Below are 14,999 nucleotides of genomic sequence, written 5' to 3' on the forward strand. Positions count from 1 at the left end.
CAGAAACAATAAAAACAGATAGTAAAAACCCTGGAAGTTCAGAGACAGCATCCTCTCAAACACCCCAGTGTGCAGTGTGTTCTGTGTCTGCCTGAGGACAGCGAGGGAGCAGGCATGCAGATACTTGAGGGGAGATTTCCATCCTGAGGAAATGACACTTTAAGGGGCACTGAAGGAATGGAGAATGTCACATTACCTTAATTAAGTGGAACAGACATTTAAACACTAGGAACTTTAGGCTGAGTGATGAATTTGTTTGCTCAAGATGGAGGCAATCATCTTTACACAAAGCACAATTATCCCCATGTGATGATGGTTTTTCTCTTTCTCCTTACAGCCTCCCTTTCTCCTTGCTGTAACCCTCTCACCTCTTCCAAACTCATGATCCAAACAATACCTCCCTATGCTGCTGAAGGGGAAAGCAATCTTCTCCAAGTTCATAATCTTCCAGAAGAACTGCAAGCTTTTACCTGGTACAAATTGACGTCTAGGACCCAGGTCCTTAAAGTTGTAGAATACAGCAGAACCACTAATTACACCACCTGGGGGAGCGAACACAGCAGAAGAGAGATGGTGTACACCAATGGATCCCTGATGCTCCAGAATGTCACTGAGAAAGATGCAGGATTGTACACACTAGAAATTTTAAATAGAGATTTCAAAATCGAAAAAGTAGATGCGAAACTTCATGTGAGCAGTAAGTAACTTTCTAAGGCCTCCACCTGCTGGGTGTGGTTTATGCTACCTCATACACTGGACTATCAAGACTGGGTTATGCTTGTTTGCTTCCCATTGCATTGGGTCCCCACAGTGGGGTTTGGATACTTACTGGGTGTCACACATGTGCTAGACAAACTGCAGTAGATCAGAATCCTTCACCAGTCTCCCCCTGCACAGAGGAGAATGTGTGCTCGATAACTCAGCACAGTATGTCAGCCTCACCACAGGCTCTTGTGGCTATGAATACAGTCCCAAGAGAAACTCTATGGTTTCCAGGCAGGCCCTGGCTGAGGAAGCCATGGCGTCCTCACAGAGAGTACTAGAAAGCCCCAACTCCAAAACTCTCTCCCTGTTTTGACTCCAGGTTAGCAGTGCGTGGTTTTCACTTTGTGTTAGAACTGACAGAACAAGGCTTTACTGACTTTCCAAGTCCCATAGAGTGTCGAACAAGCTGTGCACTGCCGTGACAGGTGCACTTAGGTAGAACATCTGGGAATCTTTTCTCCTGAGTTTCAGTAGACAGGTGGCTAGGTCACAGCCTATTTTTCTTCCAGGCTTAGGACACTTAATGGAAGATCAGTGATCTCATAGAAGAAAAGGAGGAGCTTGCTAATCCAGACAAAGTCCAGAGCCCAACCTAGGGAATTCTCTTCTACATGTAAATAGCTACAGATGCTGCTGATTTTAGCAGCTCCTACATCCTAAGATCAAGGCACTGCTCATAACTAAGCTTAACTCTTAGACACAACAGTGATCATTTACAATTGGTTATATTATAGGAAAATTGAGACTCAGGGAATACAGTGACTAAATCAGGGTCACACAGACCATGTGTGATAGATCAAAAGCACAAGTTGTGTATATAATCACAGCTCTAACTTATCTATCCTGGAGGATTTATTAAGCATGAATTAAAGAGGAGATTATTGAGCTCTCTAGGGATACTATCATTTGCTCTGCTCTGTTTCTTTTCAGAGCCTGTGACACAGCCCTTCATTCGAGTTACCAACACCACAGTTACAGTAGAGAGCTCTGTGTTCCTCACCTGCCTCTCAACTGACACTGGGATCTTCATCCGTTGGATCTTCAATAATCAGAGTCTCCAGCTGACAGAGAGGATGACACTGTCCCCAACAAAGTGTGGACTCAGCATAGATCCTGTCAGGAGGGAGGATGCTGGAGAGTATCAGTGTGAGGTCTCCAACCCAGTCAGTTCGAAGACAAGTCTTCCAGTCACCCTATCTGTGATGAATAAATGATCTCTTTTCTCATCCTACAGTAGAATGAGGGCATTAATTTATCAATGGGGTACAACAAAGAGAAAAACTTTGTGATGAAAATGATCAGGTACAGCCAGAAGGTTCACTCATGCCTCTACTCTTGGGATACATATGTCTATAAGGACAGGCGAAGATTTAAAGTGAGACTCCGTCTCTAAAGGAAAATAAAGACATCAATAAAGTATACAAAAATGCAAAGCCATTAAGAGCTTATGTTGTGTTTCAAATATATAGCCAAACCTCAGATTCCCTGGGAAATCATTTCAGGAACCCTCAAACTTTTTGAGTCTGCTGTAAAAATGGGGCAGTGTTTGCACAGAGATAAATGCTTTTTCTCATCTGCTCAGATACATTTTATGTTTAACTAATTCACCTAACATTGATGCTGCATGGGCACAAGCAATCCATTCAGTGAGGATGAGTGGCAAAAGAAGAATTTGTCCATGCTTCATAATGTCTGTCTGGGATTTCTGCATCTGTTCTGTTCTCATGTGCTGGCAAAGAAAGTCTCATTGAAAAAGTGAGAAGGGGAGGATTGGGGGAACTTGGGGAAACAGGAAGATTGGGATAAAGGAAGGTTGGATAGGGGAGCAGGGAAGCACATATCTTAGTTAAGGGAGACACCTTAGGGTTGGCAAGAGACTTGAACCTAGAGTGGCTCCCAGGAGCCCAAGGCGATGTCCCCAGTTAGTCCCTTGGGAAGCGGAGGATAGGGAACCTGAAATGACCCTATCCCATAGCAATACTGACGAATATCTTTCATATCACCATAGAACCTTCATCTGGTGATGGATGGAGATAGAGACAGAGACCCACACTGGAGCACTGGACTGAGCTCCCAAGGTCCCAATGAGGAGCAGATGGAGGGAGAACACGAGCAAGGATGTCAGGACCACGGGGGGGGGTGCACCCACCCACTGAGACAGTGGGGGGTGATCTATTGGGAGCTCACCAAGGCCAGCTGGACTGTGACTGAAAAAGCATGGGATAAAACCGCACTCTCTGATCATGGCGAACAATGAGGACAGATGAGAAGCATAGGTCAATGGCAAGGGGTTCTGATCCTACTTCATGTTCCTGCTTGGTGGGAGCCTAGCCAGTTTGGATGTTCACCTTCCTAGACATGGACGGAGCGGGAGGACCTTGGACTTTCCATAGGGCAGGGAACCATGACTGCTCTTTGGATTAGAGAGGGAGGGGGAGAGGAGTGGGGGGAGGGGGAGAAGGGCAGGGGGAGGGGGAGGGAAATGGGAGGCTGGGAGGAGGCGGAAACTTTTTTTTCTTATTCTCAATAAAAAAAAGCACTCTGCTATAAAAAAAAGTCTCATTGATGACGACTGGTATCTTTGAGTACAGCATATTATCATTAGGAACTATTTTTTTTCATTTTTTTAATTTTAGCAGTCTTATTTGTTTTTTATCCCACACATTTTGGGTATCCAGTCTCTTGTTCTAGGTTACACAAGCAGTGATGGATATGGGTTCCTTCTTGTGAAGTGAATCTTAAGTGAAATCAGGCATTGGTTGACTATAATATGTCCCAAGAGTGGTAGAGCTGTATATTGAAGTAGAATGATACCCATCTTTCTGAGTATCAGCCTTGTTGATTTCCATAATGGCTGTACAAGTTTGTGTTACCACCAAAAGTAGAAGAGTGTTCCCTTTGCTCCACATCAATGCCAGCATGAGCTGTCACTTGTATTATTTATTTATTTATTTATTTATTAAAGATTTTTGCCTCCTCCCCGCCAATACCTCCCATTTTCCTCCCCCTCCCCCAATCAAGTCCCTCTCCCTCATCAGCCCGAAGAGCAATCAGGGTTCCCTGCCCTGTGGGAAGTACAAGGACCACCCACCTCCATCCAGGTCTAGTAAGGTGAGCATCCAAACTGCCTAGGCTCCCACCCCTCCAATCTTAAGAGAGGGCCATACACCCTAAACTGTAGAAAGTCCAAGGCCCTCCCTACTATATCTAGGTTGAGCAAGGCTTACATCCGAAGAGAATAGGATCCTAAGAAGCCAGTACATGCCGTAGAGACAAATTCCAGTGTCACTATCAGTGGCCCTTCAGTCTGCCCCAACTGTCAACCCCCTTCAGAGCTGACTCCCAGTCTAGTTGTAGTTGGTGAGCTCAAGCAAACTCTCAGTGGATGAACCCCTCATGGTCTTGAATTCCTTGCTCATACTCTTACTCCTTCCACTCTTCAACTGAATTTAGGGAACTCAGTACAGTGCTCTGATGTGGGCCATTGCCTCTGTTCCCATCTGCTGTTGGATGAAGGTTCTATGGTGATATTTAAAATAATCATCAGTATGACTACAGGGTAAGGCCAGTTCAGAACCCTCTCTTCTGTTGCTTAGGGTCTTAGCTGGGGTCATTCCTGTGGGTTCTTGGGCATTATTCTAGAGCCAGGTTTCTTGATACCTCCCTAATGGCTCCCTCAATCAAGATATCTTTGTCCTTGCTCTTGTATCTGTCCTTCTTCCATCTCCACTATCCCATTCCCTCAAGTTCTCCTCAATTCCCCCTTCTCCCCTTCTTTCTACCTCCTGCCCCAAATTTTTGTCTGTTTCCAATTTCCAGGAGGGTCTATATATGTTTTCTTTGGCTTTACCTTATTAGTTTCTCTACAATCATGAACTATAGGCTCGTTTATTGCCTTTTGTTTATGTCTAGTATCTACTTATGAGTGAGTATATACCATATTTGTTTTTTTGGGGGGGGTCTGGGTTACCTCACCCAGGATAATGTTTTCTAATTCCATCCATTTGCATGCAAAATTCAAGATGTCATTATTTTTTTACTGCTGAGTAGTACTCTATTGTATTGATGTGCCATACTTTATTTATCTATTCTTCAGTTGAGGGGCATCTAAGTTGTTTCCAGGTTCTGGCTATTACAAATAATGCTGCTATGAACATAATTGAACAAATGCTTTTGTAGTATGATTGAGCACCTTTTGGGTATATTCCCAAGAGTGGTATTGTTGGATCCTGAGGTAGGTTGATTCCCAGTTTTCTGAGAAACCGCCACACTTATTTCCAAAGTGGTTGCACAAGTTTGCATTCCCACCAGCAATGGATGAGTGTTCCCCTTGCTCCACATCCTCTCCAGCATAAACTATCATTAGTGTTTTTGATCTTAGCCATTCTGACAGGAGTAAGATGATATCTCAGAGTTGTTTTGATTTACATTTCCATGATAGCCAAGGAAGTTGAACATGTCCTTAAGTATCTTTTGTTAATTTGAAATTCTTCTGTTGAGAATTCTCTGTTCAGTTCTGTACACGACTTTTTAATTGGGTTATTTAGAATTTTAATGTCTAATATTGAGGAAATAGACTCATTGGTCACAAAGAAAACACTAAATCCAACAAATTCTTAACACAAAGCACTCAGGAAACCTGGGACACCATGAAAAGACCAAACCTAAGAATAATAGGGGTAGAAGAATGAGAAATCCAGCTCAAAGGCACAGAAAATATAGTCAACAAAATTATAGACGAGAACTTTCCCAACCTACAGAAGAATATCCCTATGAAGGTACAACAAGCCTACAGAACACCAAATAGACTGGAAAAAAAAGTAAGGACACAGTCAATAAGACAAAAGGCAGCCTACTGAGTGGGAAAAAAATCTTCACCAACCCCACATTAGACAAAGGACTGATCTCCAAAATATATAAAGAACTCAAGAAATTAGACATTAAAATTCTAAATGTAACTTGTATTATTAATCTTTTTTATTTTCTTTTTTAATTAATTTTACATACCAAAGAAAGTTCCCCCTCTCTCCCCTCTTGTCATTCCCCCTTCCTTACCCCATTCCTTGTCCACTCTGCAGAGAGGGTAGAAACACCCATGAGAAGTCAAGTATTCTTACATATTGAAATGAGGCATGACTAAGTCCCTCCCCCACTACATCAAGGCTGAGCAAGGAATTCTACCATAGAGAATGGGCTACAAAAAGACAGTTCATGCACCAGGAATAAATCCTGGCCCCATTGCTAGGGGTCCCTAAGCAGATCAAGTCACACAACTGTCATCTACAGTCAGAGAGGCTACTTCAGTCCCATGTAGTCTCCCCAGCAGTCAGTCCAGGAACCATGAGCGCCCACTAGTTCAGGTAAGCCATCTCTGTGGGTTTCCCCATTATGATCTTCAATCTTCTTGCTCCTCCATTTTACTGGACTCCAGGAGCTTTGGGTTATCCTTCTATGTCATGGTGATCATGAAAGCAAATGGAGGGAACTTGAAAGCATGAGGTAGGGACAGAAATACATATTGACCTTAAGTAAACTCTCTGCCTGGAAGTTCCTCTCTCTTGGGAGGACTGCATTCTCCAAATTCAAATGCCAGTCTAGGTTCACCTAAGGGACTAGTTTGTTCCCATGCTCATTCACTCCCAGTTCAGCTGGAGTTGGTGAGCTACCATTAGCTCAGGTAAACTGTTTCAGTGGGTGAACCCCTCATGGTCTTGACTTCATTACTCATACTCTCATTCCTTTCACTCTTCAACTGGATCTTGGGAGATTGGTCCAGTGCTCTGATGTGGGTCTTTGTCTCTGTTTCCATCTGTTGTTAGATGAAGGTGATCATCAGTCTGACTACAGGGTAAGGCCAGTTCAGACACCCTCTCCTCTATTGCTTAGGGTCTTAGCTTGGGTCATCCTTGTGGTTTCCTGGGCATTTTTTTTCTAGAGCCATCTATATTGCTAACCCCATAATGTTTCCTCAATCAGGATATCTCTTTCCTTGCTCTCATATCTGTCTTTCCTCCATCTCAACTATCCCATTCCCTCAAGTTCTCCTCAACCATCCTCTTCTATCCTTCCTTCTACACACTGCCCCCATGCTCCCAAATTTTGACAGACAATCTTGTCTGCTTCCAATCCTGGTCTATAAAAAGCTATCATATCTCTGGTATAACCTTAGTTGGGCAGGTCAACCCAGGGATGGAGTGCCAATTAATAGAAGAGTACTCATGTAGCATGCACAATCCCTGATTCATTTCCAGCACAACAGACAACACAGTCTCACTGTACACTGTGCAGTGTACATGTGTGCATGGAATCAATTCTGAGATGTTCCCCATCTCCATCACCCACAGAAGTAAAAAGGGGCCCTAAGACCTCTTGAAAATGGAATTACAATTTGCTTATGAGCTATCCTGGGTGTCCTGGGAACAGAATGTGAGTCCACTAAAAGTATAGTCATTGTTTTTAACCACTGAATCATATCTCCAACACTCCCAAGTGGATGTTTACATAGGCAAATATTACTGGTAGATGGTAGAGGTATGTTTGGCAGAACTACGTTAGTGATTTTGAAATTTAACATTTTCCATATGAGACCATTGTTATTTATATAAAGTCAATCCCCGAAAGGGTTACTTATTTAAGGAGTACAATGGTGTATGGTGAGAGACCAATGTAAAATTGTCTGAAATAGTAACTCCCTATGCATAGAGAGTCCTAAGTTAGCTGCAAGATTCATTGGAAGGATGAAAGCAAAGTCTTTTCATCTGCCTTTCTGTATTAGTGGCAATAACATCCCAGAAAACACATGATTTCCTGTCCAACAGGTGGGCTGCAGAGTCGTGGAATTTTGCAAAAATTCCCCTGAGGCAGGTAGTTTAGTTCTCAAGTCATATGAAACTGTCCATTTGTTTTTGACACATAGAGAAGACATTTCCTCAAGATGCTGATTCCTGAGATTAACATCTCTGAAAAACAGCACGTCTTCCTCCACAGAAACCTGAAAATGTCTCCAGGGTGAAGAGACTGCACACATGGTTGTATGCAGACAGCTTGTCTGTAATATATGGCTCATGTGTGGCAGATCTACACAGTGAGTTTTCTGTGTCTCAGTTTCCCAATGATAGTATATATGGTTAATGAATATTGTCATGATGATAAAGTAGTCCCACATATAAACATGGTCCTAATACTGTGAAAGGACAGCTGTATAGATGAGCAACATCTGTTACTGCTTGCCTTCAGGAAAAAATTCACGGGACTCTAAGCACATGCAATCATCAAGGGAACCTAAGTCCTCTGTCCCTCTACTTAGAGACCCTGACCATCTTGAGAAGTCTCATAAGCCAATTAACTATTGACTAATGGTCAGGGCACCAGTGCAGCTTAGATGCTTATGCTGAGACCCAGAAAGAAATGCCCAATTGACTATTGGGTACCCAGGGATTGTGTGGAATCCCCGGGGGTTAGAGTTAAGTGAGGTTGTGATTACTCTTCACATAGGAGGTGGGGACTGAACTCAGGTCCTCTGGAACAGCAGCAACAAGTGCTATTAAACACTGGATTATCTTTCAGTCCCCCATTTCTCATTCTCTTCTCTGTTCCCTTTTAGATCTAGTCAAACCCTGAATTCATCTTTTAAATAACTTTCTGCCTTCCAGTCCATTTCACCTAGGGCTTTAATAGTAGAGAACAATCTTGCTGTTCCTCAAAAAAGCAGAGACATCTGTGGGTGAATGAATGAATGAATGATTATACAAGGGCACTGACTTTGAAAGGACTATCATTGTGGTTGCTAATAAAATGGAATTATATTAGAACATAACTTTTATTTGCAGTTACTTGTGTATTTTATGTATGTTTGTGAGAGAGTGAGACAATACGTGCATCTTTATTCATGCATACATCAGTGCATGGGTACAAAAATTCTACTTTACATACAAGACAGATGTGAGTGAATTGGCTCTCCCCCTCCACCAAGTTGAAATTGAAGATTGAATTCAGAATTTCCACCCTGGTAGCTTGTATCTTTACTCTCTGAGCCATTTTGGTGGCCCACCATAATCTGATTTTCATTTATAGGGAAATCATGTCATAGTTGAGAACACCAGTTTTCAGAAAATAATTGCCAAAGATGATAAACTTTGACAATAAAACAATCTGGTTCCTCCTCCCCTTACTGTTTCCATTTCCCCAAGGCCTTTCTTCTGCCAAACATTTGTAACTCTCCTTCCTCTCCCTTTAGGCTGTGAGAACAAATACTTAGTCCCATCTCAAGCTCCTATCATAGAAGACTCTTGCCATACTCTGAGTTCCCCATTCACTGTCAAGGTACCATCTCCACCACTTTGTGTTAGGACACAAATCTGCAGCTTCAGGTCATGTCCTCACAGCTTTAATCAGACCACATCTCTTGCAGCTCCTTTTAGGACAGAAAGTTTAGGAACTGTATGTGCTGTGACCTGTATGCTCTCAGTTTAAAATACCTGGCTCCTCCACGTTCCTTGTCACTTACACTGCACTGAACTGAATAAATGATGTGAAACTTTCATCTGTAACTTTCCTATGTTCTGGGAATTGGGGGAAGTCTGCTTGATGATGATGCCCAGAACTGGAGAGTGCTCACAGAAGAGGTTCCTTGGATTCCCTCCATGATCACTCTCATGGCAGCTATTTCTTGTTCTCACACTCTTCCAAGCTTTCTCTTGTTTTGCTACCTTTTAAAACTTTTAGGATATTTTTTAGGATTTTCTTGCATGCTTGTTGCATCTAGACCATTTCATGCCTCATTCTCGCCCTCTATCACTTTCCATGACTTCCACGCTCTCTCTAATTCATGCTACTTTTATAATCATTACTAGAATACATATATTTATATAAAATTTATCAATGTATGAATACAATCTGCTGGGTCTACTTAGTGTTGCTCATGTGTGTATGTGTTTATGACTGACAATTCGGGATTGGATGATCTATCAGAGGCTCATTCATGGAGAATACTGATTTTCTGTTTTTCAGCATTCATTAATTACTCTAACACTTTACTTTTGGGTAAAGCTATTGGAGATTTCCTCGTCCATGCTAGGATTTAAGTTAGTGTTGTCATTATTTAGGTCCTGTTGAATCAGGCATACAATTGAGAATGCTTGGGTGTAAAGTCCTTGTCATATATAGAATACACAATCTCACAGTACACATGCTGGTCCTCTGACTTTTTACAATCTTTCCACCTCAACTTTTGAAATGATCCCTGATTCTAAACAAGGATATTGTAATATAGATAAATCATTTGGACTGGACATCCTGCAATATCTGTTGTTCTAAACATTTTGACAAATTTTGGAGTTCTTTGTTGGCCTCCATCTGTGCAAATAGAGGCTTTGTTGAGTACTATGAGAGGTACAATTAGCTGTAGGTATAATGATTCATGCTTAAATTTACCTAGAAATTATATTAATTTAGGAAAGTGGCCACACTACGTATTCTTCTAGGGTCTATGAACTTATTAGCTGAATTAAGCTGTCTAGGACTCCAATACCAGAAATGATTTCATTCTTGCCAAGCATATCTTACATCTAATTATATAGTTGTCTGTTACCTCCAAGAAATAAGTGCCTTCCTAGAAACTTTATGTATATCTGCACATGCTATTTTACTGAGATTTGCAGATATCAGAACTGAGTAGGACTATAGTGATATTTATTTCTGTTTTAATAAAGAAAGCTTGTCTAAAAATAAGAAAAGCCAAGCAGCCAAGCCACTAGGGAAGCCTTACCTCTACCAAGGCAAGGTGGCTATAGACTAAGCAGACTAAATAGACTAAACCTTTCTCTCATCTCAATTTTATATTCCCTGTAGTTCTGGAACTAAAGATGTATGACTCCCTAGTACCGAGATTAAAAATATAAGCCACTACCATCTTGATTTGTTTTAACATTGGTCTAGTGTAGTCTAGGGTATCTTTGAACTCAGAGATACATCTGTCTATGTCTCCCAAATTTTGGGATTAAAAGGTTGTGTCACCACTGTCTGACCTATACTGCCTTAGTTTTGTCCTTTTGATATTCAGGCAAGTTTTATTTATTAGAACATAAAATAAATATCACTATATAGGACTACTAATTATTTCCCTTTGTTTCTAGGTTTCATAGAAACTCTAACTATTCTAAGATCTATTTTAAAGGGAGAAGATGTCTGGGTCAAATCCACCTGGAATCCTCAAACTTTGTGTCCCAAACCTGGGGTGTCTCTTATTATTGGGTACAGCAAAGAGTACACAATAAGAACTTAAGTCATAGGGGTGTGGTGTTTTTCTTCAGAAAGCATAGATCCAATCAGGGGCTTTGGTATGAGGAACTTGTTCTACCCCCAAAAAACAAGTTTCATGTAACAATCAATAAATATGCTTCTGCATAACTGTTTGAAGTTCAGTGCATCAGAGGGCTGTTCCTCTCTGCTGTCACACAGTCAGATTACATCCTGGAGTTACCTTCTTTCTTTTGTGGTCCCATGTAACTCAGAATACCATCAAATTCCAATTGATATTCCACTATGGATGAATAAATCTCATGGGACTCTACCCCAAAATGAAGAGCTGTAAGCAATTAATGAGTTCTGAGAGAGGGACAATCATTATTATTTAGGAATGGGCCCTCAATAGGTCATCCAATCCCAATTGGTCAGGTAAAACTTAAGTTTACATGAGCAATAGTAAATGGGCCTAACAGATTGTATTTACATATTTATTAATTTGTATATAAATACGTGTGATATTAAACATTAAAGAAGAAGTCATAAAGTTGAGATTGAGTGAAAGTATGAGAGGGGTAGAGTGGGAGAATGAGAGGAGAAAATGGTGTAAATACAATAAGCATGTTAAATTTTTTCTTTTTTATTGATTTTATTGAGCTATACATTTTTTATGCTCCCCTCCTTTCCTCTATTCCCCCTTCAACCCTCTACCATGGTCCCCATGCTTCAAATTTACTCAGGAGATCATGTCTTTTCCTACTTCCCATGTAAATTAGATACATGTATGTTTCTCTTAGGGTCCTCATTGTTGTCTAGGTTCTCTGGGCTTGTGATTTGTAGGCTGATTTTCTTTGCTTTATGTTTAAAAACCACTTATGAGTGAGTACTTAAGATAATTGTCTTTCTGGGTCTTGGTTACCTCACTCAAAATGATGTTTTCTAGCTTTATCCATTTGCCTGCAAATTTCCAGATGTCATTATTCTTTTTCTGCTGTGTAATACTCCATTGTGCAAATGTACCACATTTTCTTTATCCATTCTTCAGTTAAGGGGCATTTAGGTTGTTTCCAGGTTCTCACTATGACAAACAATGCTGCTGTGAAAATAGTTGAACACATGACATTGTAGTACGATTGAGCATCATTTGGGTTTATACCCAAAAGTGGTATTGATAGGTATTGAGGAAAATTGTTTTCTAATTTTCTGATAAATAGCCATACTGATATCCAAAGGGGGCTATACTAGCTTGTATTCACACAAGCAATGCAGGAGTACAAAACTTAAAAAAGAAAGAAAATAAGGGAGAGCTAGGTAGAGGGAGGGAATGAGAAATAGCTGCCCTGAGAGTGATCATGGAAGGAGGCAAAGGAGCCTTTCTGGACAGCATTCTTCATTTCTGGGATATACCATTTATCGTTTTTTCCCCCATTTCTCAAAAAATAAGGAAAGGTGTTATCTTTTATAACCTCATGGGAGTAGGGGAAATTTTCACCCCATGTGATTTAGTTCAGCATAGTTTAAATGACAAAGTCACAAGGAGCATGGAGCATGTAAACTGTGAGTGTTCTGGTTTCAGGAAGACAGCTCTTACACTCTATGCTAGAGTGAGCTTCAGGAGAAGTGACTTGAGGAAGGCTGTGAGAATCAGGCCCAAAGTTGTAGACCTGTGTCCTGACACAAAGTTGAGGATACCATGACTTGACAATGCATAGAAGGAGGGGAACTCAGAGAATAACTGGAGTGTTCTAAGATAAGAGCTTAAGTAGGGACTTGGGATTTGATCCTGCAGAGCACAGGTAGAGGACAGATGGGGAAAGTAGTTCAGCAGTTGGAATCTCTGGGTGAATAAACCATGAAAATGAGTGGATGAACATAATGTTTCCCTACTGAAACTTGATCACCTCTGACATTTATGGTCTGAAGAACAATGTTCCCAACTATGACAGGGTGAATCTCCAAATGAAAATCAGACCAGAGTGGGACACTGAGATTGGTCAGTGGGTAAAGTCACTTGCTTCCACAGTTGACATGCTGAGTCATTCCCTGATTCTATCTGGAATAAGGAGAAAATCAACTCCCTCATGCCCTCTAACCTCCATATTTATACAGTAGCATTCTCACTTTCAGTGATACATGCATAAGTAAGCACTTTCATATCACACACATATACATAAAATCCATAAATACTATAAAATTAAAAATAAAAGTGATATTATTAACTGACTGCATTACCTACCCACAAATGACATTCTCAAACGGCAGTGCCTTGGTATACTCATCCATCCATCCATCCATCCATCCATCCATCCATCCATCCATCCATGTATTCATCCATGCATTCATTCTTTCATTCATCCATATGTCTGAGCCTTTTCCAGGCACTACTGTTGGCAGATAACTTGTTAATTCCTGACCGCTTAGACCTGAAATAATCACACAGAAACTGTATTATTTGTAATACTGTTGAACCAAAAAATTTAAACATATTTTAAACTAGCTTTTATATCCTAAATGGACCCATCTCCATTAATCTGTGTATCACCACATGGTTGTAATTTACCAGATAAAGTTCTGTCCATTGTCTGGCATCTATATCGGACCTGGAGTTGCATGGCTTCTCTCTGACTCTGTTCTCTCTCTCTCTCTCTCTCTCTCTCTCTCTCTCTCTCTCTCTCTCTCTTTCAGCCTGGCTTTACTCTGTTAAGCCATTGGCCAAAAGCAGCTTTTTTATTAACCAATGGAAATGAAACATATTCACAGCATACATCACCTCCCCTTTTTTTGTCTAAATAAAAAGAAAGGTTTTAACTTTAACATAGTAAGATTACATATAACAAACAAGTATCAAGCAAGAATTAAAACATTTATGTCTACTTTATTCTTTATCATAACTAAGGAAAACTATAACTATAATTATCTATTCTTCAACTCCATCAAAGATTCCAGAAGGATATAATATTACCTAAGAAAACAGGAAACACATTGCAAGCAACTTCCAAAACTCTAGAACTGACAGAGACATCTTGCTACCTGGACAGTCACCCAAAGTTCTGTAACATTTCATCAACCATCTTCAGTCTATAGGTCCATAGTATCCAGTATACTTTTCTATGAAGTAGGAGATTTGAAGATCTGTTCGGCCTTGCAATGGCAAATCCATCAGTTGCTTTCTTCTGTGTCCTGCAGAATGTCTGGCAGACTCTTACATGAAGCTGGAACCCCAAGGGACTGTCTCACCTTCTTAGGCAGCTACATCAATCATTTTTCTGTAGGGTCCTTCAAGTCCAGTCAAGCAGTTCAGGCAAGAGCAGTTTCTTGCCCAAACTGCATGAGGAACCTCTTCAATGCCCATCATCTTTTGAAGTAGATTGGTGCTGCCAGGAGCAGATGTGCCTCATTGTCATGAAAAGTTCTAAGTTCTTAATATATTTTAAATGCCATGTTCTATAGTCTTTAAAAGATCTGAAGAATATCTATCCATTTGAAATATATCCCTGTACATTTAGAAAACCTAACTACCATGACTACAAGTTTGACTATCATGGATGGTCTCTGTTGACCTATATTTCTTAATTATACATTACATTTTGAAATGAGCTGCACAAACACAATACGTTTATCAAGAGCAGAAATATACATATAACAAAATTTGTATCAATAAACCAATCTCCATACTAATGCAAAGTATTCATCTTTATAGCATATCCACCTTTGAATGTAAACACATGTTTTTAAACAATATTTGTGAATTTGAACAAAGATCTCTCCAAACTTCTTCCTGCTTTTTGTAGGGTGAAGTAATTTTTGTGGGTGTTTATGGTGACTTTTCAGGGTCTAGTAGACCACATTAATCTGGAAAGAATGCACAGGTTCTCATCTTCTGTAGAAACCAAAGAAGTACTTCTTTCCAAAGAAACATATCCTTAGATTCAAATTTTGAAGTCAAGATACCTTTGAAATATATATATATATTTCATATATAAATTTATATA

At 40.4% G+C, this 14,999-nt stretch overlaps 1 protein-coding gene across 1 annotated transcript in view; it reads left to right on the forward strand.

Moving 5' to 3' along the window:
* Window positions 1-14,999, forward strand: part of LOC126490947 (carcinoembryonic antigen-related cell adhesion molecule 3-like) — a 50,060-nt gene that overhangs the window by 16,098 nt on the left and 18,963 nt on the right. The window contains 2 exon segments of the mRNA XM_050126266.1: window positions 338-697; window positions 1,696-1,964. Of these exon segments, the coding sequence (XP_049982223.1) occupies window positions 338-697; window positions 1,696-1,964 (629 nt within the window).

This window comes from Alexandromys fortis, unplaced genomic scaffold (genome assembly GCF_014885135.2).
Source record: "Alexandromys fortis isolate MF-2015 unplaced genomic scaffold, M_Fortis_MF-2015_v1.1 scaffold_240, whole genome shotgun sequence".
NCBI lineage: Eukaryota > Metazoa > Chordata > Mammalia > Rodentia > Cricetidae > Alexandromys > Alexandromys fortis.